General features: G+C 44.7%; 2 protein-coding genes across 2 annotated transcripts in view; one reads left to right on the top strand and one right to left on the bottom strand.

Moving 5' to 3' along the window:
* Positions 1-5306, top strand: part of MORN4 (MORN repeat containing 4) — a 16942-nt gene extending 11636 nt beyond the window's left edge. The window contains exon 5 of the mRNA XM_018563969.1: positions 4844-5306. Coding sequence (XP_018419471.1) covers positions 4844-5001 — 158 coding nt within the window. The 3' untranslated portion in view covers positions 5002-5306. The remainder of the gene's footprint in view (positions 1-4843) is intronic.
* An 11190-nt stretch (positions 5307-16496) lies between these two features.
* The window catches only part of HOGA1 (4-hydroxy-2-oxoglutarate aldolase 1), a 28949-nt gene continuing 19031 nt past the window's right edge, over positions 16497-26414 (bottom strand). Inside the window, exons 6-7 of the mRNA XM_018563859.1 lie at positions 23568-23701; positions 16497-16657 (exon numbers count right to left, since the gene is read on the bottom strand). Coding sequence (XP_018419361.1) covers positions 16508-16657; positions 23568-23701 — 284 coding nt within the window. The 3' untranslated portion in view covers positions 16497-16507. The remainder of the gene's footprint in view (positions 16658-23567; positions 23702-26414) is intronic.

The following is a 26414-nucleotide window of genomic DNA, read 5'->3' as shown; positions in this document are numbered from 1 at the left end:
TGATCCTGACTTTAGTCAGATTCAGATCTCACTAAAAGCTCTTTGATCGTGCCTAGACGATCAGAAATGATACATTTCACTCAAAAGAGATACATTGTATTCTTTCAGTGAAATGTATCTAAACATCGGGCTCTCCAGCTGTCAAAACAAATAGCAGAGAGGTGAGGTGAGTCACTGCTGCCTCTCTGCTATTTTGAGCTGTCAAATACGGGATCGCAAATTGCGGTCCTCTATTTGCATGTAACGGCTTCATTCTTTCATTACTGAAAGGAAGAAGCTTTTACAAAAAGCTTAATTATTTCATTAATTAATGCCTCAATACTGAGACATTAATGAATGACTGTTAAATGCTGAGAATCAGCAAATACCGGCATTACAAAGCCTGATATAACTCGTCACCCGTCACGAAGGGGTTAAAACTAGGTTTTGCGTACGAGCGGTCATGTAATTGACACCTGCCAACGGCCATCTTGGTGATGGATGCCGGCAGAGAGAGGAGGGGACGTTCACCCAGCGGGATAAAGTATGGCACCGGGTCCCCTCCTCTCTCCTGACACTGTCAGGCTCTCGGTCCATGACCGAGTGCCCGACTTTTTAGAGGGGGTGACACCAAAATGACTGCAATGGTGCCACTCGGGTGCGAGCCGCACCCCCCTTGTGACGCCACTGCCTTTGCTAAGATCCTGTCCTGTATAGAGAATCTGGTGACTTACCTCTTAGCGCTCCTTCTGTTAAAGCCTATTATCACTATGTGCTGATCCCATTGACTGAGAAGATGTTCTTCTACACTTAAGTGAACTTATCAGCCATTTATCAGCAAACTATCCGCTATGGCGAAGGCACCATGAAGTATCTGCTGTTACCAGAGAAGGCTGTTTTGTACATGCCTGGCTTACTGACATTCCCCCTGCCCAAAAAGAGTAGTTCCGTCTCCGCTAAGCGTGCTGTCACTGGATAAAGAAGTGGTGGGTCGGTGGGATTTAGCTCTGCAGGCCATGAAACCAAGACCTTAGGCAAGGCTTCTAGTTTTTAGAGTGATCCTGTGCTTTTCCCCATGTAGGTCCACTTTAGCCCCAATCAGGGTAAAGTCCATGAACCCAACGTACTCGAAACCGCTGTTCCAGAAATAATGAGGGGGGGTGCTGCGGCTGTCGACGGTTGGCAATCGTGGTCAATATCAAACGAAATATATAGACACTCCAATGGCAAGTCAAATATGTCTGTTTATTGACGTATGAGCAGCATAATGGGATATACTCAATGCAACGTTTCCGGGTCTCGCAGGATCCCCTTCATGGACCCTTCAGGACTTCGCAGAACAAGTTGTTCTGCGAGTCCCCAAAACGTCGCATTGAGTGTATCACATCAGGGGCGTCCCAAGGCCGGGTGACACCCCGCCGTGACTTAATCGAGCATGCGCGTGACATCACCACAAGCGTGTGCACGATGACATCATTGCGCATGCCTGGTCATCTAATTGACGCCTGTCGGCGGCCATCTTGGTTATAGATGCTGGCAGAGAGAGGAGTATTTAGACGTATTTCACTTGCTATTGGAGTGCCGGTGTCGATATATTTTGTTTCACTTTAGCACCAGCCTCCACAACTGCCGATACTTACCTTACCTTTGTAAGAAATAGCTACAAAGTAGTAATATGTTATACAGCGCACATCTGGGCAAACACCACTGAAATATCCAAATTTCCTTTAGACAACTATCCGGTGACTGTATTACTCTGTGTTCTGTCTGGATCACCTTGTACTATAAGAAACGCTTAGCAATGCATTTACTGCAGCTGCAGGCTTTTTATCCCCAGACACTGATAATCAGCACAGTCGCCTTCACTTACAGACCCACTATAGGGAAAAGTATTGTATTCTGGTAACTGTATATAGGTATCAACTGTAATGATAGCTGCGTATGGAACCGTATATTTGCATAGCGTAAATATGCGCAAAAACAGAAAGGAACCGAGATGTGTCCGGGCAGTGTATTTCTGCGTATTTACGCACATATACGCATGTTTACGCACATATATGCACATACGTGCGTACAGTTCATTTTGCAATGATGCATTTTGGGATTGCATATAGTGCACGCATATACGCTCATATATATATGCGCACATGTACGCGTATATACGCGCGCATGTACGCGTATATACGCAATATACAATTTTGCTCTTGCGTTGTGTGTGAATGAGGCCTTACTCCCCTCTCCCCTTCACATGAAAAACATTAGGCGCCCCCCTTCGCATTAGAGTCCTCAACCACCCTTTAACATCAGGAGCCTCTTTTTCACGTTAAAAGTACCCTCTTTACAGCAGGACCCCCCTTTACGTCAGGAGCCCCCCTTTAGATCAGAGTCCCCCCACTCAGCTCAGGAGCCCCCCTTCACATCAGAGTCCCCCTAATGATCTCAGGAGCCCCCTTCACATCAGAGTCCCCCTACTGATCTCAGGAGCCCCCCTTTACATCAGAGTCCCCCTACTGATCTCAGGAGCCCCCCTTTACATCAGAGACCCCCTACTCAGCTCAGGAGCCCCCCTTTTACATCAGGTCCTACCTCACAATCCTCTGCTATGGCAGAGGGCAGGAAGCAGCACAGGCCTGGATGGAAGTGAACTTCCATCCTCTGCGTCCCCTGGTTAGCGATATACCTTTCTATAGTGCTGGCTGCCTGCCTGCCTGCAACCCTGAAGATGCATGACGCTCCCTGATGAAGCCAGAAGTCACCCTGGTGGAGAAAGGCTGCTCCTAATGTTCTAAAGAAAATGAACTGTAAGACTTTGCACACCTTTCAGTTTGATGCACCTGGAAGATATTTTGCTGATTTAAACTGAAAGTTCATTTGGGCTTTAATTGTTAACTAAAAGATTACCTGATGATCCTGCCATGAAGGTTCTTGTTCAGGCACTTCCTGTTATAAGGAGACAACACTCTGTCCCCATTTCCCAGTTGGGCTACTGCGTTGTCACATGGGCTTTTGATGGGTTCTAAAGGTGGAAGTTTAAGCACACTTTACACAGGTATGATCCATTGTTCTCACCACTGGTAAATCCACCCTGAGAAATACAATGCAGCCATTGCTGGAGTGCATATAGATGGGAAGCCAGGTTAAATAAAAAGTTGAAAATTAAGTATTTTTTTTTTTTTAAATGGCAGTTGTTTATGATATCCAATGCTATAGTAAACTAAGTGCTTTACTGATGAAAGTTCCGCCTGAAGTATAGCTGGGCTGATGTCGTTGACACAGCACTAGTGCCCCTAGATGACGCTGACAGGTATAGGAAACTCTGATACTCATCAACACCATCTAGGGCCTTGGTTCTCAACTGGTGGGTCGTGACTCTGTGTTCAGTGGGTCACCGCATGCCTTCCACTTTCCTAGGTAAGAGGCTTCTCAGCCTCCCCCTAGCACAGCATTGTTGGTTCTCACGCCAAGCTGCTCGGTGCCGAGTGTCAGCTGGTGCTATGGCAGCGAGGGAGCTCCATCCATATGTGCATTGCTTATAGCTCCCTCACATGCCCTGTAGAGGTGCCTGGACCGGAGTGACGTCACATTCTGGTTCCCGACACCTCTACAGGGTGTGCGAGGGAGCTGTACAAGCAATGCACATATGGATGGAGCTCAGTCACAGCACAGCAGCCCACACTGGACCCCAGGCTGAGGATCCACTCCAGTTCTTGTAAGGTGGGGAGACTGGGTGGAGCTAAAAAAAAAAACATTTTTGGAGTGTATATGAGTGTGTGAGATTGTGTCTGTGGTTGTGTGTGAGATTGTGTCTGTGTGTGAGATTGTGTCTGTGATTGTGTGCATCTGTCAGTGTTTTTGAGGGCCCGCTCACACTAGTACAATGCGTTAATCGAACAGTCTTTGCGTTGCCATTCATTTGAATGCCACCCCAAACGCACCTCCTACCCACAGTTCAATCGCCCGCACCGGATCACATTTGGGTTGCAACTTAATGACCAAGGACAAATGTGGGTCCTGAGGTTACACAGGTTGAGAACCACTGCTCTAGGGGCACTATTGCCGTGTGAATGACACCCACCTAGCTATATTCCGGGTGGAACATTTATAAATGAAGCCCTTGTTTACATCTACTTTTACTTACAGGAAATGTGAGATGTGTACACCGTTTCAGCTGCCTATGTGTCTGGATCTTTTGATTGTTTTAAAATGGATTTTTTTCATTGAAGATCACATCTTATGTATTTTTGTCCTGATAACTGTCCAGGTTTGTGATGGTTTTACTTTAAGACCTCATTCACACGAGTAACAGCCGCCCCGTACAGCTCCATGCTGCATGCACGGCCGTATCGGGCAGCTCCCAGGAAGGACAGGTGGTGTGTGTGATTAGTACGCAGCCCCTGTCCTTCTCTATGGGAGTACGCAGCCATACGCCACCCTACGCTCACCCGACCTGCAGGTCCGTAAAGGTGCGGGTGTCCGTACTCGTACGCTGATAGGATGGATCCTGTCTGCGTCCGAGCAGGGACACCCGCACCCGTACAGACGTGCAGCTTGGGTGAGCGTAGGGCGGAGTACGGCTGCATACTCCCATAGAGAAGGACAGGGGCTGCGTACTAATCACACACAGCACCTGTCCTTCCCGGGAGCTGCCCGATACGGCCGTGCACGCAGCATGCAGCTGCACGGGCCGCCTGTTACTCGTGTGAATGAGGTCTTAACACAATCAACAAATGGAGAAAAGCATACTGCCAAAACATTCTTACACCACATTGTTTTATTCCGCACATCATTCGCTGTGCTCAGCCGCAGCAAGCCCATATCTTAAGTTTTGTTCTAAGTGAGATTTGCTTTCCACACACACACACAGGCCTGTTGACATTTCCTGACGGCTCCCATGGGATCCCAAGAAACGAAGGTATCTTTGAGAATAACAAACTGGTGAAGAGAGAGAAATGTCAAGCGGTGATCCAGAGGGCCGTAAGTGCCTCCAAAGCTTCCTGCTGCCTGGCGGTCAACCAAGTCTGACGGGACCATGTCAATCCCACAAGACAGCCGTGTCTCTTGTCACATCCTACAAGTGCACTCACTTTTTCTTTTGTATTCTTTTGCGTGTTTACACTGCTTGCTGGTAAAAGCAGACAAAGTGTGACTTCTGTTTTCAGTAGCTCTTCCTCTTCTTCCATGATTTATAGCTCAAGACACATATGTAGAGAGTCCGAGCAGGAGACAAGGTCTTCTGTTGTTGTGTTGCTGCTGACACCTTCAAGTTCAGTAGAACTTATTACAGTGCCTCCCTAGAAAGAGACCATGTCTGCTCCAACACTCTGGAATGAATAGAAGTCAGGAAGTATAATGAGATAGACCCTACTCAAATTCTCATATAACAGGGACAATTCAGTAAAACATTTGAGACACTTTTCTGGCGTTATGGCCGTATTGGCCAGATTCATGAAAGCCGTTTCTTACTGTTTCAGGTAGTTCTTATGTGCGACGCTATCCTGGTGCTATGGCTGTGGCAGATTCATTAAAGTGACACTACACTCAGGAGTTAAACTTACAAATACATTCAGGTACCTTAACTATTAACAAAAATGTATCTTATTTGTGTATCACTCGGCTGTACATCCTCAAATCATCTCTGAATTGGTGCCGACACTGTCCTTCCTTCTGGAGGGGGGCTACTTGTGTTCCCCATGGTCCCTGTGCGTGTTGTAAAGTAGTCACCGCTCCAAGCTCACTCCCATGATGGACTACAATCTCATGTTTAGTTAACTAGTTTGTACAGCCGAGTGATACACAAATAAGATACATTTTTGTTCATAGTTAAGGTACCTGAATGCCATTTTAAGATTTAACTCCTGAGTTTAGTGTCATTTTAAGAAATCCCACCATATCGGTGATAAGGAAAGTGGAGGTAAAAATAGCTTCTTCCCTGTTGGAGTAAATGGCATTGCATGTGTACTATATGAAGAGATTCGTATACACCTTCTAACAGTAACATGGATCTGTCACACGTGGAGCCATTCGTTGCACAGATGGGAGATAGATTTCTAATGAGTGTCTACGACGCTCTGCGTGATTTCCAGGGAATATGTTTTTGAATTTGTTTTTCTGTTTTATTTCGCCAATTGTGAAGAGAAGATTGTAAAAAGCATTTCTGTACAATGCTAATACCTAACCCATAGCAGACAGGGACTCATATTCATGAGAAACATGCGTGTTTATCATAGAGGTGGTCCAGGTGATAAAAGGGAAAACAGTTCACGTTTTCTGCAACGTTCTACAGGAAACAATAAACCGTTCACAGGAGCTTACATTCTAATATTCATATTACAGTTATATACGCTCTCACACGGTAGGGTTGGCTTGGAATGAAGCCATTTAGCCTATCGGTATGTTTTTTGTAATGTGGGACAAAATTCTCACAAACACAAGGAAAACATATATACTTCACGCAGATAGTGGCCTTTTGTGGGAATCAACTCTGAATAACAGGTACTATCCATTTAGCTACCATGTTTCTTATGCGGCCTAGAGGTTATGTTGTGGCAATCGGTACATGCCTTTTAGTTTTAGACACTAAGGGGTCTATTTATGAACCATTCACGCAGCGGACAGCTCTGCGAACGAGATTCAAAGCACATTAGGGATACTATACTAGATGGACGCGAGGAGCATAGGAAATCCCTATGCTCCTTGGCTCCATTTAGTGTTCTATTTTCTGAATGCTACATTCGACCTGAAAAGATAATATACAAGAACGTTTGTCTTTGCTTCTATTTGCACAGAACGAACGCTCTCAGAGATTAGAGGGGTAATTGGCTCTGTGAATTGTTTATAAATTAGCCCCTACGTCTGCTTTCTGCTATAATGGAGCTCTAAACAGGGTGATTTCTATGTTGCGTGCAAAGAGCTGCAAACTTTCTATAGACCCAACTTTATCTATGTAAACAGTGAAAAGTTGATATACTCCTTTATTATTAGTCTGCTTGCACTCCTGGTGAGGTCGATGTCAGCAGAATATAACGCACGAGTTAGCCAATAGTAGAGGCTCACATACTATACATGTAGAAATGATATGAAGCTATTTCACTATAATGTCATATATGTTAGACGGTCTGAATGTATCTGTCACCATTGATCACAACTATTGTCCGTATCGTCATTCACCGATACCATGTGACTCATATATATATATATGGATTTATGGATTTTGTGCATTTGTGGATTTTATAGGACAGTTTCACTGTACAGGAAAAGTTTACATTTTACGAGCTTGCACTTTCAGAATTCAGCTTTCATGGAACGACATTCCCATGTATATATAGAATGTTATTTAAGGCATGTTTGCCACTTTGAAAATACGCTGGATATCAACAAAATTTGGTGCAAGCTATAACTTTTTTTTTCATTTATTTGCTGAAAAAATGATGAATTCAGAGCATGGAGGAGCTGACCTGGCTCTCACCTGAGCCTCTGGCTTGGGGGGGTCCCGTTTAGGACAACCTTCCTGCATGCTTTGATTCTCCATCAGTCTTTCTTCTGGCTTGCTTTATATCTCCTTGTATAACCATCTACTCCCTCTGATCAGTCTAAGGCCTGGTTCACACCTGAACGTTTTGTAGCGCGTTCAACGCTCGACGAACGCTCTACAAAACGCTCAAACATCTAAATCCCATTGTATTCAATGGGTCTGGTTCACACCTTGCCGTATTTCCTTCCGTCCGAACGTGATACAAAACGGCCTATGCCCAAAGAAGTACATGTACTTCTTTGGGGCGTTTTGGTCTCGCGTTTCCATTGGGATACAGTCAAGTAGCCCACGGAACCGCGCGTTTGTCGCGCGTTTTTTTTAACCGTGAATCGCGGTAAAAACGCGCGACGCGAACTGCGCGACAAACGCGCATTTTCAATACGCCTAGGTGTGAACCCAGCCTTAAAGAGAGTCTGTCACATTGACTACTAAAGGCAAAGTGACAGCATATATTAAAGCCTTTCCACCCAAGGATACTGTAGGAGCCGTGGGTCTCATGCCTTTGTAATTACCTTTTCTCCTTCCCCACATGACAGTGTTTGGGCCCAGTGATTGTCCACTTAGGACCAAGCACTGCAACCTGGGAAGAAGGTCACAATCGCTGACCAGTGCTGGTCTATGGCGTGCAGTGGAGTAAGCCATAACTGAGTGCAGGTCAGAGATTGGTCCAAGTCTGGACCATGGACCAGACAGGGACAGACACTGGGCTTGATTCGGCCCGTTGGCAGTCTGCTATAGGCCATGCACTCAGGTGAGTGTTTGTTTCTTTGGCAGTTGCTTTTTGGCAAATAAACTATTATTAAAAAATGGTATAACTTGCATCAAACTTAACACGGAATAAAATATTAAAGAAAAGGGAAAGATTTTCAGTCTAACTGTGTTTATTATCTGAATGTTTCGGAAAACAAGGGTTGGATGTAACCTAGGCTACAATGATAATGACCACACTGTCTGCGTCAATGCTATCCATATACATAGTATTATTATGTCCTGAGGATAGTAAAGTCCTGACAATGTTCTTGCCTTGGCCCCGGGAGAGTACCTTTTGCTGTATTCATTCAGGTGTTTAAATCTTGTCTTTGCTGCTTGCATGTCATTCCGTGATTCTCCTAGAGGGATTCTGTACTCTTCTCTGTGCACTCGGCCTTAGGTTCACCTGCCTTATGTGGAAATTAGTGTGACTCAGACTACTAAGCATTGTGGTTTCAGATGTCTTGCATATAACTACTTCACTAACATAGTCTGTTTTTCCTAAATGTTGCTGAAAAGGGATGTTCTGCAACTTGGGACTTTTCCCACCCTAAAGATTAAATTTGAAGAACTTCAGGAAGAATACAACATTGAGCAATACGCAGTGTACAAACTGCTCTGCTTCAGGCAACAAACTGGCCTGTATACCCAAAACAGTTCCATGAAACAGTGTTCCCTTCCCACAACCAGCTAGTGCCAGACTGATAGCCTTCACAACGGTTGAGAACTGATTTGGAGCCTTCGACACAGGAACTTTTTTGAACCCTAAAGAAAAAATATACAAAAAGCAGTTACTGGTGAACTTGACGCTATTACCCTGTATGGCGTTCTTTTTAATGTTAGAATTTAGAGGTGGACAAATGATTGGAGAATTCAGGAGCCAGTTAGTCCAATCAAGGAATACTTTGAAAGAGCCTTGTTACGTCCACTGACTACGTTTTTAGAACATTTCAGCTTAAAAAAGTTGGATGCCATCTGTATTTTTTAGGCACCTGACCTAATGATCTGACTTTTGGAATTTGTAAGTTCTTAATTTGGGTGGAGAGAAGTGAGGGCCAGCTGAGCATAATAGCATTATCCCTGCAGCCCTAATGTCAGTGTTCATTGTATTGAACGTCCTCTGGCAATTACTTCTTTTTGGTCTTTATTGTCCCCAGTCATTGGAATTTGGATCTGGAACGCATTATTTAATGACATCTCCACCATTTGGATCATGCTGAGAATATATTGTAATATCTAAATAGTTATTTTTCCAGGAAAAACTTCTGCTTTGGTCTCCCTCTGGTCCTAATGCATGGGTCAGTCAAAGGGCCCCAAGGGTCTGACACTTAGCTGGCCAGACCGCAATAGTAAAAAGGTTTTAGACCAAGTCTTGACCAGTGTATGGCCAAGTATAGAGCCTGCTATTTACTAGCTCTTCTTGAACACTCCCACCCCTCCTTTGGTTGAGACCAGGATGGGTACCTTTTGGTAAGATCGTGTGACCGATGCCTCCACATTTGGTCCCACAATCTTGGGATAATACAGGCCCACATTCACTTTAGAGCCCGCAATACCCAAACGTAGGAGAACAGGTGTAGCGGTAAAGAGAGACAGTTGCCAAAGGAAGCTTGAGCCTGGTTGCACTCAGTATAACATTTCAACACTGCAGTCTTGTGGATAACCATCCCAAATTTTGCACTAATTACATTGATAACTGCATATATGTTTAGTTATTATACGGTTTATTAATGGTTTCCACATGCTCAATGCTTATATACAGGCTGATTTAATAAGTCAAAGAGCAGAATGCTATAACCTATAGCAACCAGACAAAACAAACCTGATTTGACTATAACACATTGAGATCCAGTCGGTTGTTTCAGGGTCCTCTCCTGTGCATCATCATCGCTCTTTGCATTGACTTATTAAATATGCTAAACATTGAATACCACTGTTCCTGCGATAGTGCCGCAATAATCTTCCCCAACGTAAGCCTTTTTTTTTTTTAGTTTACGTTTCAAAGAGCAACGTCACCCCACACTGATATTCGCCATTTTGGTTGTGCACGGGTGCCTGTATACTATCTGTCAAGCAAAACAAATGGCAAACACACTCATCAACTCATAACCAGCTTTCAAGCAAGGTGCACATGGAAGGGCTTTATACAGTACAACAGCAAAAAGTTTCCCAGCACACTCACCAGCCAGCATGCAAAAAACAAAAACCTGTCTCACCGCTAAGGTTAAAAACAGAGGTTTTAGGTACACGTCTTCTGCAGAATATGTGAAAGCCGCACAGCCGCGCCAAGGCCCCTCTAAACATGTTTACGCTGGAAGTGAGATTAAAAGGGGACATGACTTGGATGTACAAGATGTTCAATGGGGATAGCAACATCAGTCATAAACTTTTTACTATAAACTCCATAACAAGGACTAGAGGCCACCACCGAAAACTGGTGGAGAAAAGATTTAACCACAAGGGGCGTAGGGGCTTCTTCTCAGTTAGAGCGGTTAGGGTCTGGAACTCGCTGCCACAAGCAGTAGCACAGGGACACACAAGGGACCCCGCACACTGGGGGTCTCAGCTGCCATTGTGATGTGCGTGGGTCCCTTGTGTGTCCCTGTGCTTTTAAGGAGGTTGGGCTGCCTCCTGGCGAACCTGCACCCAATTTTATCTTTTGCTACATGTGCTCCAAGATGGAGGCTCTCATAGGTTAGAGTTAGGACCGCACTACACAGAGGGGCCTTGATGAAGCAGTGCGGCTTTCACATATTCTGCAGAAGACGTGCATCTAAACCTTTGTTTTTAACCTTAGCGGTTAGACAGGTTTTTTTTTTTTGCATGCTGGCTAGTGAGTGTGCTGGGAAACTTTTTGCTGCTGTACTGTATACTGTCTGTGTCACGAGCATATGTCCAGTCTCTCACATTGCTACTTATTATCAACCTTTGTAAAGACTTCCTGAGGCCTTTGATATATAGATGACTGTTCTGCTCTCAAAAATTAACCCCCCCACACACACACACACACACACACACACACACTTCATTGCAGTAAGTAGAACCGGATCTGAATTATCATTGTGAAGTGTTCATTACTGTCAGAAATCCTTGCAGCCTAACAAAAGCTCATCTCTACGTGTCCCAAAGTTTCCATTCTACGTTCACTTTTGTCACCACGGTTGGAAGTGCTCATCGATTTGTTCCCATTAGAATAATGTACCTTCTGAAAAAAAAAAAAAAATTTCAAACAAAGTTCTACTGGTGTATGGCCAGGGTAAGGCCAACTAAAGCATCAGCATGTTTTTGGTTCATAGTAGAAAACATTGTACCTGACGGATATCCACACAAACATGGGGAAAAGGTACAAATGGTTTATAGATATGAGGATAGTGTTCAGAAATAAAACTCCTAAAGGCAACTCTAAAAGGACGATAATATTCACGAGACGCCAAAATTCACGGAGACGTATCTCAGGAACAGTGTTATTGTGAGTGGTGGGTTTGTATAAGAACTTTACTGTAAATGTCCGTTGTCACTTTTTTTCCTTTGAGAGATGTAATATATGGCAATTACTAATGTTGGATTTTATTGCTTATTTATGTGTGTAGTTCTATAATCACTTACAGGTAATGAATGTCATATATATACACTAATAACATGTCTGTATTGATAATTGTGCCTTGGCTTTCACATGTCTGAATTCTAATATACTTGAAGAAAACCATTAAAGTTATATACTGATTCCTTATCTGTCTTGGTGTCTTTCTAATCACTAATATTGACATTGGTTATAAGACAGAATCTTCTCTAAGAAATGAGAAAATCCTTCCAGTTTCACTGGCAGTGTATGAACAGACCACTCAGTTCAACTGAAGACCCTCGCTGTAGGTAGGGTTCATAGATTACAATATAAATACTTAGATTTCCACCGGGGCATGTTCTAAATCCTTACTATATTTTAGGTTTGACACTTCTGGGTGTGTCCAATATCTGGTCCCTCATCGCGTACCATGGTTCCTTCCACAGGCTGCTACATCAACATAGGACACAATTCAGGAACTGACTGATCATTCTTCAGAACAGACTCTTATTAATTATTATTCGCAGGTAGGCATGCACCGATACCGGTTTTTCGGTATCTAGTACGGGTACTGCTATTTTTTTTCCTAGTACTCGCCGATACCGAATACCGATACTGGAAGTCCCATTAGGGAAGCCGGGCGACTTGTAATGACTCGCCATCTGGCTTCCTGATTAGCCAGGAAGCGTGTAATTACTCGCCGCCCAGCTTCCCGATCAGCGGGGAAGCCGTCTCCATGCCCCCCCGAAGCATGGAAATGGCTTTCTGGCCAATCAGGAAGCCGGGGGGTGGGTAATGACTCACCGCCTGGCTTACTCATTGGCCAGCTTCTCAACCAATTACATGGTGCCCGGTTCCCGAGTCATTGCACAGTGCTCGGTTTCCGGATTGGCCGGAAAGCTAGCTCCATGCTCCCTCGTCACCAGGTGACGAGGGAGGATGAAGCCAGCTTTCTGACCAACTAGGAAGCCGGGTGGCGAGTCATTACATGTCACCCGGCTTCCCTAATGAGACTTCTGGTATCGGTATCGGCAAGTACGGGAACAAAAATATCTGTACATGTACTCGATACCGAAAAACCGGTATCATGCGTACCTGCGAATAATAATTAATAAGAGTTTGTTCTGAAGAATGATCATTCAGTTTCTGAATTGTGTCCTATGTTGATGTAGGAGCCTGTGGGAGGAATTAGGAGGAATCATTACACACCACCATGCTTCCTAATTGGCCGGGAAGACGGCTCCATGCTCCCTCGTCACCAATCAGGAAGACGGAGTGAGTCATTACCCGCCCCCCCGGCTTTCTGATTGGCCGAGAAGCCAACTCCATGCTCCGTGTGACGTGCATGGAGGCCGGACAGTGTGTCATGACTTACTGCCCGGCTTTCTGATACCGGAAGTTCCAGTATCGGGAAAGCCATCTGGAGCATTACAAGTACTCGCCCAAATACTCGGTATCGGTGCATCCCTATTCGCAGGTTAAGCAAATAACTGGAGAATCCAATGGAAGACAGTAAGACATTATAGCTTTATGGGAAGGTACAGAGACACAGAAGAGTACGTAAAAAATGTCACCAATGGGTGGTTCACCTACCAGTGCCCAGCTATAGCCGCATTGTATGTTGTGGTTGAAGTTGGCATTATGAGGGGAATGTTTGACATCTTAATGTAAGTTTACAGTACAAAAAAAAATGTATTTATCGCGTAATTAATTGCCATGTACTGTACTGTAGAGGAAAATGCAATGCTTTGCTTGAAGCTCCATGCAGCTGTTCACTTGATGCGGTCACTGAACACTTCACACAGAGCCTGGAGTGCACATGGAACGTTGCCCAGTACACTGTACACCTGGCTCTGAAGTGTGTTATGTGAATGACACTTCAATCACTCCATGGGGCCTTTTACAGAACGTACATGGCTTAGAAAATGACAGTTTTCTGGCAGCATCTGCTCTACATTTCCCATTGTGTCTGAGCAGCAGAGCTTATCATCACTGGCATTTTCAACGAGCCCTATGGTAACAGCACGGGTCACTGATATAGCCCTTTAGGGTTACAACATTGCAAAAATCTGAAGGATATGTAAAGCAACACAAATAGTTTATGCTGCATTTATAGTGTTCCTAAAGCCAAAATTGTTTTGTTTTGGCAGGGTGGGCTTAAACCTCTGTCTGGTCTTTTTATTTTTTACCATCTATGTACCATTAAGGAGATTTTACCTCACTTTTCGTCCCCTAGATTAAACAGGATGTGAAAGGAAATCTCTACAAGTGACAGGACTACTCTCTTAAATAAGTGTCATGATAACAATTGTTCCTATTTGATGACTTCCGTTCTGGTGACAAATAAGAATTTCAGGTTTTTTCAACACTTTTAATCCCAGTGACAGTGGTTACCAGGGTAAAGAGAAGGGGGGGCGCATAGAAAGCAATAAAAGCCCTGCCTGGTTTATATTGCTAACATTCAACATCTTATACCCACTATTACAATAGATGGTGTACAGCCAATGGTAGTGAATCCAACATCAAAGAGAAAGCCAGCACCCCTTAAACACTATCAGGGTTATTCACAAAAGGGTGAAGAGTTTGGAGAAGGCAGGAGAAGTGAACAATCTAGGACAACTTAGCTGAACTGGAAAGTGAGCTGAATTAGCAAATTTTTCCAAATCAGCTATTTTGGCCTAGATAGTTCACTTCTCCAAACTCTTCACCCTTTTGTGAATAACCCTGTATGTATGAAAAACTGAGGTGTTAGTTGCATTTATTTGCAAATCTACATGGAAGCTACACTGTCTCGTCAAGACCCCTCTGTATAGTGTGGTCCCTAACTCTAATATAGTGTTTACAGAGTGCTGCCCATTTCTTTCATTTGGATTCATATGGTGCCACCATTGGCCGCACACCCTTCTATACTGATAGTGGGGGGACAGGATGTTTAATAGTTACTTTGACCGTCACCCCCAAAATATCTACACTACACTCACTGGGACATTCATGCACAGTGGTGAACTTGTTCGGTGACTAGCTGGTAAGTGTGCGAGAAACATGCACCTTGCTTTAAAAATCTGGGTATTGATTGCTTAGATTAATCAGAGGTCTTCTACATCTTTAAGGAGGAACTGGTGACCTCCAGCCATACCGGCCTTTAACCTATTTCTTGCTGTGTATGTCCCAGGATGGAAGATCTGTTAAATTAGAGTTAAGGACCACACTACACAGCAGGGCTTTGATGAGGCAGTGTGGCTTCCACTTCCTTGGCTTATATCCGATCCCCATAATCTCCGTAATCCATTTGATGACAGCCCCTGTTACGGTTTCTGTGTTAGAAAGTCTACTTAAATTAAGACTTCAGCCAAAACAACAATGACCAGCAAAGGAGGTGTCTTCCTCTAAATGGTGCATGGAGCATGTTTGTGTAAGTGGATATCAGTATTTTCACAACTAGTTCTCTGCCTGACATACACATGCCGTACATCATCCCGCAGGAATCTCATGATCCCTAAGTTTATACACTACTCTAATGTGAGATCAGGCCCTCTAGTAATTCAGGACAGGCCCTGGCAGAAGTACATGGCTAATTCTAGAACTATTTCATGGCAGTGTGCTGGGAGGTAATGTAATCATTGCACCTCGAGTTTATGTGTAATGGATACTGGCGGCCACACGTATAAAAAATCTTAATGTTATCACAACCGGCGGATTTAGTGACGTGTCGTTTTAGGTTGCATCACATTTCATTCATATTCTCTTAAATTAGAGCCTGGTGTTTGTATCTGAGTACTGGACATGATACATGAGAATCCTACCGCACTCCGTACTGGCAGGGGGGGGTAACTAGAAATCACAGGGACCCATAGCAAAATTTTGTATGGGGCCCTGTGACTTCTAGTTATACCCCTTGCAGAGCCCACTTGAGATCCCACTCAGGCTACCTGAGGGTGACCCTGCAGAGCCCACCATCGACTCTCGATGGTGGGCTCTGCAGGGTCATCCTCAGGTGGGCTGGTCACACTCCTTATCTGTCCGCCTCCTCTTCCTGCACGATTGCTGATGGGCCCCGCCACCTCCTCCGTCACCGGGCCCCGCCTCTGCTGCCGACCACGGGCCCCGCCTCCCCCTCCACTGCCGGGTCATAAATCTTCAGAAAGTGATCATTTTATTGATGCACACACATCTTGTCATATTGAAACATTTCTTGGCCACTCAAGGTCCCTTCCTCCATGAACATCTCCGGAGATAGAAAGCAGAAAGCATTTTAAACTTTTATCCCCTAGCAGGTTATAAAGAAGGGGTCTCTTCAACCCATATAACCCCCCCCCAATGAAGGCTGGGGATGAATTACACAAAATCCAGCTTCATCAAGGGAAGAGATTCACATCACGGAGATATACAATACCCGACATGGGGAAACACAACCAGTAATAAAAAGCTAACAAGGATCTAACCCATCTCTGCTCTAAACATTTTTGAAGCAGCCCTTGAGATTGTGTTCCAATATTTAGAAAGGGTGGAAAAAAAAGGGTAACAGCTAAGTATGCATTGCCTGAGATTACATGTATCTTGTGTGTTGAGTATTTATTAAATTGTGCATATCATTCCTTCTTTGGTGCCACCAAGACTTATTCTGCCGCATATAAAGTTGAATATTCTGAAAAATGAAATGACCGCAGTTCAAAGTTTTCCTACGATCAAAGCCAGGCATTGTCAGTAAACACCTTCCGCAGGTCATTTCGCTCTTGGTCTGTGAGTGGTAGAAGAGGGGAACGGCAGTGACCCCCATGATACCCAAACCACTCCATCGCTTGCTTCAGACCTGGGATGCCGAACCTGCGTGTCACCTAAAACAGAGAAACAGTATTTAGATTGTGCACACCTTGGACAAAAGTTTTTTTGTTTTTTTCTTATATATAATCTTTAGTTGGACATGCAGAATTACAATAAAGTATGTTCAATGCATACAGACGTGTTGAATATTTTTTTATAGTGCAATAACAAGTGGTAAGGATCGTATCAGCTGCTGTGGGGGAGTGCCACCAGCCACCCATCAAACAGTTATTAACAAAATTAAGTAAGGCAAAGAGAAACTCTAAAGTCAACAAACCAACACTCATAATGGCCAAGCTCAGGCCAGAGTCAGCAGATAATCCTAATGAAGTTTGCTTCGGGAATATGGTGATCAGTCTTCTAGCTGCATTGAGAGGGTGCAGCAGGGCACTATTCTTATAATGGCTTATAGGAATCATGGGCATGTGAAATACAAATGGAAAAGGAAAGTCTGGGATGTCAATGTTTAAAATGTGTTTGATTTGCGACCCAATGTCTTGCCAGAAGGGCCGGATCTTAGGGCACTCCCAGCAAATGTGTAAAATTTCAGTGTGGCCACAGTGTCGCCAACACAAAGGAGATACAGATAGGTAAAATAGATGCAAGTTGTGAGGGGACTTGGTACCAACGGGTCAACAGTTAATAACAAGTTTCTTGCGTCCTAGCATCTATAGAGGATTTGTGTGTGAAATGTAAGAGATGGTTTAGCTGGTCTTCTGAGAATTTGCATCCTAGATCTCTCTCCCGTTCCCTAACAAAGGTTATCCTCAGACAACATTGACCAAAGCATCTTATAGAAAAGAGTCATGATTTTACAAGATGGTTCTGCACATAAAGATTCAAATAGCGTGAGGGACACCATATGTTGAAGATTAGATGCTGTGGTAGAAAAGATATGTTGCGATTGCTGATCTCTCCAGTCATTCATAAGAAAACTCCCATAACAGTCCCTAAATTCCCCCAAAAACATCAAACAACCCTGTCAGATACATTTACTGCATCCAAAATCAACCTGTAGAGAAGGAAAGGTGCTCACCTGGAGGGAACCACAGAAAACCTTCTGATAACAGGGATAATGGTGGGGCCAACACACTTCTATTCAGTGTATCCCATAAGTTGGGGGTATGGTGAGTCATAAGGGACATAATAGCAGACAGAACCCTACATTTTCGAGGCAGCCAGAGGGCAGAAGCCAGGTTGCTGCCCGCCATTAATTTTCCCATAGGCACCAATGACTCGGAGGACACATGAAAATACCAGCTCAGGATTCTCTGATGTTAAATTGCTTTATAGTAAAGATGGACATCAGGTAACCCTAGCCTCCCCCCCCCGCCCCCCCCATGTCATGTATATCATGTTCCAGACCAGACCAGAAAAATACTGCAGGTCTCATTTTATCTGGTCTGAAATGCAGACCATGGTATGAACCTGCCCTTAAACAATTCTTGTTAGGTGGTATTATTTTCAGGGGGTCATGCTCATCAACCAATTTGAGCAGCCGCACTGCCATGTTCTGTCAATTAATTACAGTCAGTCATATCCTAAAAATACCCCAGAAACATTGATGAGAGTGTCTTATGATTGAGAAATGTGGTTAAAGGTTCACCCGGGTACATTATGTCAATGCTCTCGTCATGTCAATGTCATTATGGTGGCCGTGGCATAACTCCTTCTGCAACAACAGCTCCTGTTAAACTAACAGCTGCTCTTCAATGCCAACAAAGCCATGTATGGCTGGTTACATTTATTGCTTACATGGATATTTTAAGAGACGCATACACCGGGCTACACGAGTTTAAATGCACATACACCTGGGAGAAATATAATCACCACAAACACCTTTAAGCCCGAATTATAACTTGTTCCTATATGAAAAAGGTATTATCTGCAAGAAAAACTAAGGCTGGGTTCACACCTAGGCGATTCTCGGTAAAAAAAACGCGCAACAAACGTGCGTTTCCGAGGGCTACTTGGCTGTATCCCAATGGAAACACGCGACAAAAACGCCCCAAAGAAGCTCCTGTACTTCTTTGGGCGTAGGGCGTTTTGTAGCGCGTTCATATGGCCTGTAATACGCCCAGGTGTGAACCATACCCATAGGAAATAATGGGATTTGGGTGTTTGAGCGTTTTGCAGAGCGTTCGAACGCGCTACAAAACGCACAGGTGTGAACCAGGCCTAAACCTAACTTACAACTTGGTTTGTGTAACAGCAAATAACACTTTACAGGTGTATAAAAATTGCTGATCAGTCGGCTGAAATATAATTTTGGTCCCAGGAACAGACATTTGGACATCTTGCCAATAATCCTAATGAGAGGCACAGCAGGCATTCACAGGGAAGCATAACGGAGGACAGTAGGTGGTCCCTAGCTCCAAAAGAAAATGTAAATACAACGCTAAATTTATCAAGTTTTATGTGGATATTGTAATTTACAAACATTAATGCCAATAGTAGATCATATATTACAATCTTGTCCGCAAACCTATAATGCATTCATATCCAGACACTGAAATGCACCAGATAAATGTGAACGATGTCACCAGCACACCGAAGATCCTTTAGAAATCACCAAATGCTCATTTTATTGAACAAGTTGTCAGAATGGATACAAGCGCTTTGGGACCTCGCAGGGTGCCTTCATCAGGCTTCAGCATGCTTGTATCCATTCACTTGTTCAATAAAATGAGCAATTGGTGATTTCTAAAGGATCTTCAGTGTGCTGGTGACATCTTTCACATTTATCTTATGGATATAGTGGTGCCATCCGCAGTCATTACAAGCACCCTTCCCATTGCATGGGATCTCCGGTAAGGAGTGCGACAAGAACCTTTCTACTTATACTGAAATGCACCAGTCGCCCCTTTGCACACACCAATGTTATCTAGGGCTGCAACCAACTAATCAATAATAATTGATGAGAATAGTTGGTTGGATCCCCTACCTCTCTCCTCCACGCTGGGAGGAGGGCACAACAAGCAATGGGTGGGTGCAATAGCTAGCCTGCTATTTGCTATTGCAATTTTGAAATGGCCAATAGCATGCTGGCTATTGCACCAGCCCACTACCTGCTGTATTTACATTCAGGTGCCGTCTGCGGAATCTTGCCACTGGCAGCTGTCATTCCCTGGCTGAAGCTATTCAGGCGCCACGTGCTTACAATACAATTATTAAAAATAAAGAAATTATAAAAGTTAGGAGAAAAGTCATTTTCGGTTTCGGCCTGACAAATTCTGCTGAGGGAGGTGTGTTGCGGTGCCATTCAGTTCAATAGCACCCCAAACGCGCCACCCACCCACAGTGTGATCGCCCGCACTGGAACGCACGGTCCTGCAATGCTGTGGGTTCCAGTGCAGTGCGATTGCAAACAATTGTGCATGCAGTTTTATTCTGAAGTAGAACTGCATTTGTGTATTTTATTTTAAATTAAGGATGGTATTTATTTATTTTTAATGATTATTCGAAAAAATTATTGGCCAACGAATCGATTATGAAAATAATCATTAGTTGCAACCCTAATGTTATCATAACCCTTCAAATCAGTGCACTGTGTCAAATTGGTCCCCAAATCGCCCCCAAAGACAATACACCACCCCACAGACAGATATTATCTTGATCCCAGTGGTCACCATTCCATCAAAGAACACATCTCGATGTTCTTCCAGCATCATGTTTGTCTTTTCCCCACACCAAATCTGTTACGTCTGTGACGGACTCCAGTACTCAGGATGAGTATGTCCGCCGCTGTATTCTTCCTTGCTCAGGAGATATTGAAAGCCGCTGATCTTTAGCTCTGTTTCCCCAGTCACTGGTCGAGACACGAGTGTAGGTTGAAATAAACTCTGATTTATTGAGCAACTGTGCAACCTTTTATACAGCAAGTGATGAGATCAGATTATAATCCCATCACCTCCCCCGACAATCTGTCTTCATAACACCACAGGGTTTCCCCTGCTAACGAGCTCCAGACAGCCATAGCAGGAGCCTGGCCAGAATGTCATTGTTCTGAGCTCCTTCAGAGAACAATGGGAGATAACGAGGGATGATGCTGACAGTCTTTTCATAACCAGGTTACACAGTATAACGCACTCAAACATAACTCAACACCAATACACCTTTAACTCATAAAACTGATCACCATGTCGTCACAACGTCCATACCTCTGTTCCATCCAAACCTTCCCTATGCCTATCCTCACCACGCATCACACCTGCAGTCTCCTCTGCACCATATCCATGTTCCATTCCACACCCAACCCAATGTGTTTTGCCCATCTCATGGCTGTGTGCTCACCCGGACTAAGCTTGAGGTCTAACTATTCAACTTGGGCAATTCTGCACCTTGCACCTTAGACTTTGTTCCTTGAAATGTGAATTGAAAAAAAGCCCAAATGTTTTATCCCCTGATCTTCTGTAATGCATAACATAGAGCAAGGACAACTGTACAAGGTGCGGTCATCAGGCTGCAATTCTTCAATATCTAAATCTGATCTCCAGCAGTTATAAAACACACAAATTAATGCAGCTCTGTATTCATTTATATTTCATTAAAGAGCAATGTAAAAAGTTAACCCTTGCACTGGGGTTTCTCCCGCACTGCAAGGGTAACTGTTCTCTCATCTCAAGGGACTCAAAAAAATATACTCCTCAGTCCTTTTCGGCAGCTAGACCTCACTAACAGCATTTTCTCCCCCAGGCTAAGGCAAACAGCCAGCTCCTTGCTGATTGGCTGGGAAGCCGGTATCCCGGCCAATCAGCATCAAGCCGACTGTACAGCCGGCTCCGTGCTGATTGGCTGAGAAGCCGTGTTTCCAGCATGGAACCGGCTTCCCGGCCAATCAGGAAGACGGTCAATCACAATCGAGCCGGCCAAACAACATGGGGCTGGCTTCCTTATTGAACGGGAGGCCGACTCCATGCCAGCGGAAGCACCGGTATCAGTACTCGTTATCGGCGGGTACTGAAAGCAAAATATCGGTACTCATACTCAATACCAAAAAAAAAGGGTATCGGTGCATCCCCAGAGACCACTGCTTCCACAAAGAGAGCAAAGGTCTTTTTCTGCAGCATATTGGCAGGGGACAGGCTTTTGTACACAGGCTATGGCTGCTTTCTAAAGAAGACGATCTGTAAGACTTTGCACCCATTTTGTTTTGAAGCACTTGGAATGTATTTAGCTGATTCATACTAAAAATTTGATTGGCCTTTAATAATCAAAAAATGTACCCAGCTGTATCCTTAGAACATTACAGTGAAACGGATCATTTTGCTTTATAAAGAATGAAAAGACAAAAAGCAACGCGACAGGAAAAAAAAAGAAGCAGTTTTTGTTTATTGCAAGTTGCAGAAGGACGTGTGCGAGGCCATCAATCAAAGTCACGTGAAGGTGGAAATTCCGAGTGACAGAACTAGCATGTAGGCAACGTGTAAATCTAGTCAACCAGTGATACATTCATCCTTTCGTGTGCCCATTAATCCCTATTATGGCTCCTTCTTATACTGCGGCAGACTGAATGACCCTGGAAGGTTTGTCATGCCTTCCTAGCGCAGGCAAAACACACCGGCTACATTATGTTACCTGGAGGGCTGCCAACAGGACAGCTGCACATCCCATTACTTAACAAAATGCCAGCTGCGATGCCAACTGGGCACCACGCTGGTTCTGGGAGAGGTCCCGTCTGGTGTTTTCTTACCCAGCATAAGTGAGATATATGATTAGAAAACCCTCTAAGGTTGTTGAAGACTTTAATCGGAAAAGTTAGAGCGGTTATAAAAACGATTCACTTGTAATTATTTGATAAGGTGAAGAGAGATGTGCTAAGTGCATGGTGTTCATGGTGAACAAGCAGCATTGCTGTGGCTGCTTTATGGTCAGATGACATCTGATTGTAGTACGTTCCTATCCTTCTTTACTCCATCATCTTTCTTTTTCCTGACTCGTTACTAGAGATGCACCGAAAACGGTATTTTGGTATCGAGTACCAATATTTTTTTTTCGGTACTCGCCAATACCGAACACCGAAGGTCCCGTTCAGGAAGCCAGGCGGCGTGTAATGACTCGCCACCTGTCTTCCTGATTAGCCGGGAAGCTGTCCCCATGCTTCTGGTCACCAGGTGATGAGAAAGCATGGAGCCGGCTTTCTGGCCAATCAGGAAGCCGGGCGCCGTCTAATGACACGGCGCCCAGCTTCCTGATTGTCCGGGAAGCCAACTTCATGCTCCTTTGTCATGAGGTGATGAGGGAGCATGAAGCAGGCTTTCAGGCCAATCATGTTTCAGGGTCTTTTCTGTTTTGTGCCTAGCTTCCTACTCCTGCAGGTGGCAGTATAACCCAGTGGTTAAGATCTTCCGATCTTCGTTGTGTCCTTCAATGAATGAAAGAGAGAAAGCAAGGCCGTGCCTCTACCAAGATGGTAGAGTTTAGAGTGTAGGTAAACCCAAATAATGGACTTTGATCCCTTTGGTCCTATAAATATACCATTGGTGGTGTTTTGTTATATCTGTTCAATAAGCGCAAAAAATACCTGTTCATCTTGCCAGAAGTCTTGAGAGCATATAACTTCCTGTGCTTAATGCTATCAATTAGCATTGTTCCTAGCTTTCTCTTTTAAGTACATAACAATTCCCCTCTATGTTATAGAGATGAGGAGAGGTGGAGGTGTTCTATAGTCCTTACAGGCTTTCTTTCTAGGGTGACAATGCTGACTCCCCATAGATACAATACAGTGAATGAGCGTTGTCACCCTAGGAGAGCAAGTGTGTTGCTGGCAGGATTACAAGGTGGGGAAAAAACACCCCGTTCACTTCCATGGGGAAGCCTACTGACATCACAGCTGCCGCTGGTATATGACCTGGAAGCACGTGGCCCCTTGCAGTGTACGTAAATGTCACAAAAGTGAGACAAAGTCCTGAAGACTCCACTTACTGCAGCGTTTGGCTCAATCAGTCTGTACTGGAGCTGTCTTGCTTCCTGCCACCGGCCGCTTACACACAGTCTTTCAAGTTCACACAGCTGGGGACCAAGGACATTAGCCAGAGCACAGACTCCTCCAACAGAACCTATGGCAAAAACAGAGAAAGACATTACAAGGGGCATTACATGGTTTGTAGTCATATATGTACAAGGAGGCAGCCATCATTGCTCCCCACAAATTCAGAATCTGCTTCCTGCTTGGTAGTGCTGCACAAAGGTCCTATGTTCCTGTTCTCTCTTAGTGACGTCTATGCGTCAGGTCTGACTGACTGAAAACAATGCGGCTGACGGCTAGACTCTCTATGGTGGGCTCTGCAGGATCACCCTCAGGTGGGCTGGTCGCACTCCTTACCTCCTCCGTCGCCGGACCCGCCTCCTTCTTCGTCACCGAGGCCGCCTCCTCCCCTGCTGCCAAGCACGGGCCCGCCTCCTCCTCCACTGCCGGTGACGTCAGAGGCTTGCGACGTTGTTAGAACAACGGGTCCAGCCTGATCCCCTGCTGCTGCTGGCTCTCATTGATTGTGGAGACGAACGCGCCGCTGCACAGATGATCTGAACAGCGGCATGTTCGTCTTCAGACGCCAGTGAAAGCCAGCAGCAGAAGATCCCATAGCAACCCAGGCGGCCCGCACGGCATCTGGCCGGGCCCCACTGTGCCCCGGGCCCCATAGCGATCGCCTGGGTCGCTATGGTGATTGTTACGCCACTGCGGCTGATCATGAAAGCTGAACACATACAGTGAAATACACTAGAGGGTGAATCTACCAATCTGAATATGTAATGCAATAATGGATATATAGTACAGCAAGCATTTAAAGCTGAACTCTCGGCAGATATAAAAAGACACAAATTAATGCAGGTTAAATGCAAGCAGTGTAAGGACCTTAGTATGACCTGGCATCAGCCTCTTGCAATCTCTGTACAGCAGAGCTGGAGTATGAGAGGAAGAAGCACATAAGCCAATCAATTTGTGTGCTGACAAGAAACATGCAGATGGGAGGAGAAAGCAGAGCTACAGAGAGATGGGCTCATCACTGCTTCGCCTTTCACTGTCCAGTTACAGGGTAGGGGTGGGTCCAGGATGACCTGGGCTAAGGGGAAGTTGAATAATGCTGGACATCAGACCAGGACATCTAGTGGCAGAAAAAAGTACTGCAGGGGAAATCTCTGAATTGAAGGTGAACATTGCAGCACAATGGGCTTTGATGGGTTATTCATGGGTATCTTATATTTGGATGGGGGTGTGCTATAAACGTAAGAACGTCACATCAAAAACGGGACACAGACACCGATGAAATATGGACAGAGGACCTAAGCCTACCCTCTCCTGTCTGAAGGCTGGAGTTTCATTTTAAAACACATGTAAAGCATCACAGCAAATAACAGAAGGCAATTTTTGGCATGCTTGGCTCTGCTCCACTTACAACACGACCACAAAATTCAGAAGCCGGTATGTACATTCCTTTGCATTCTAGAGAAAGTAGAGACAAGGGCTAGTCAGCCGTATCCCTCCCCTCAGCCGAGCTTTACATCCTCTCCCCTGATATACAACCCTGCCGTGTCATATAAGTTCTAAGCAAAGTTCATCCAGGGCAAGGCCTTTCCGTATTCACTTCAGCCTTCAGCAACTTAAAAACACAATAAAGCACATTTGCCCTCAGCTGTTCACAGTTTATCAGTGTGACCCCGGCATCAGGTAAAGTTACTTAAAGAGCATATACAGTGTACAGACCCAACATCTACTCCATGCCCAAGGAAGATTAATTGGCTCTAAAGTTTCAGCCCATGCTGCTGCTCAAAAACTGCCACTGTATGTATTTTGTTTTCAACCACATCATTTAAGGGAATGTTTTGACGACGGGGCAAAAAGGGAACTTCCATGGCTTGCTCATTTTTTTTAAAGGTGCAGGTTCCAGGGCTGTCGTCTGTCTGACCATCTGACATCACAGACCAGTCACAAGTTGGCACTGATACCTGGGACCTTTACAATTTACTTTGGTCCCGGGAGGGAAGAGATATTTGGAAAAAAGAAACACCCCCAGAATAGGCTGTCACCAGCACAAAAACAATAAACAGGGCTATTCACAAAGCTGCCAAAGGCAGCCGACAAAATAGCCGAGCCGAAGTGAACAGAGCCAAACGACGTTCAACTATTCACTCCGGCTCAGTACAGCTGGTTTCAGCCGTACATCTGCATGTTCAGCTGAGCAGAAGTGCAGAAGGAGTTCGACCCAGCCGATCCAACATCTGGATCGACTGAGCAGAAGCTCCGGCAGTTCACTCGCTGCCGTTCGCCCCTATTCTCATAGAGGTCGACACAGGGAGTGAGTGAATAGCAGCATTCGGCTCGGCTATTCTGCTCGGTACCTCCGTGGTACCAAGCAGAGAAGAAAAAAAGTGAAAAGAATGTAAAGAAATAAATAAATTGCAGTTGTTATTGTTTATCGACAGATCAGCATCCCCAGGTCATTTGGGGACGCTGAACAGTCATTACAACTGAGCGGATCCTGCCGTGAGGTCACAGCTGGCTCCCCACCCCTCCAAACTTTTTTTTTTTTTTTGATTGTGGATAAAGCGGGGAAGGGTTCCTATTGGGAAGCTTCACATGCCTGAGGAAGGGTCCCTGCATGCTCATGAAACATTGCTTCTCTATGTGGGAATCCTAGAAAAAGGAGCTTTGCACTTTGAAACAAAGTTACGGTGTGCTGGCAACATATCATGTTCCTGTTGGGAAGCTGCCACCTCACTTGCGTCAATGAGAAGAAATCTCTCCAATGCAGATAACAACAAAACGGGGTT

Source organism: Nanorana parkeri, unplaced genomic scaffold (assembly GCF_000935625.1).
Source record: "Nanorana parkeri isolate BGI_ZX_2015 unplaced genomic scaffold, ASM93562v1 scaffold2, whole genome shotgun sequence".
NCBI classification, from domain to species: domain Eukaryota; kingdom Metazoa; phylum Chordata; class Amphibia; order Anura; family Dicroglossidae; genus Nanorana; species Nanorana parkeri.
Note: the sequence above shows the minus strand (reverse complement) of the source record. Positions and strands in the feature narration are given on the sequence as shown.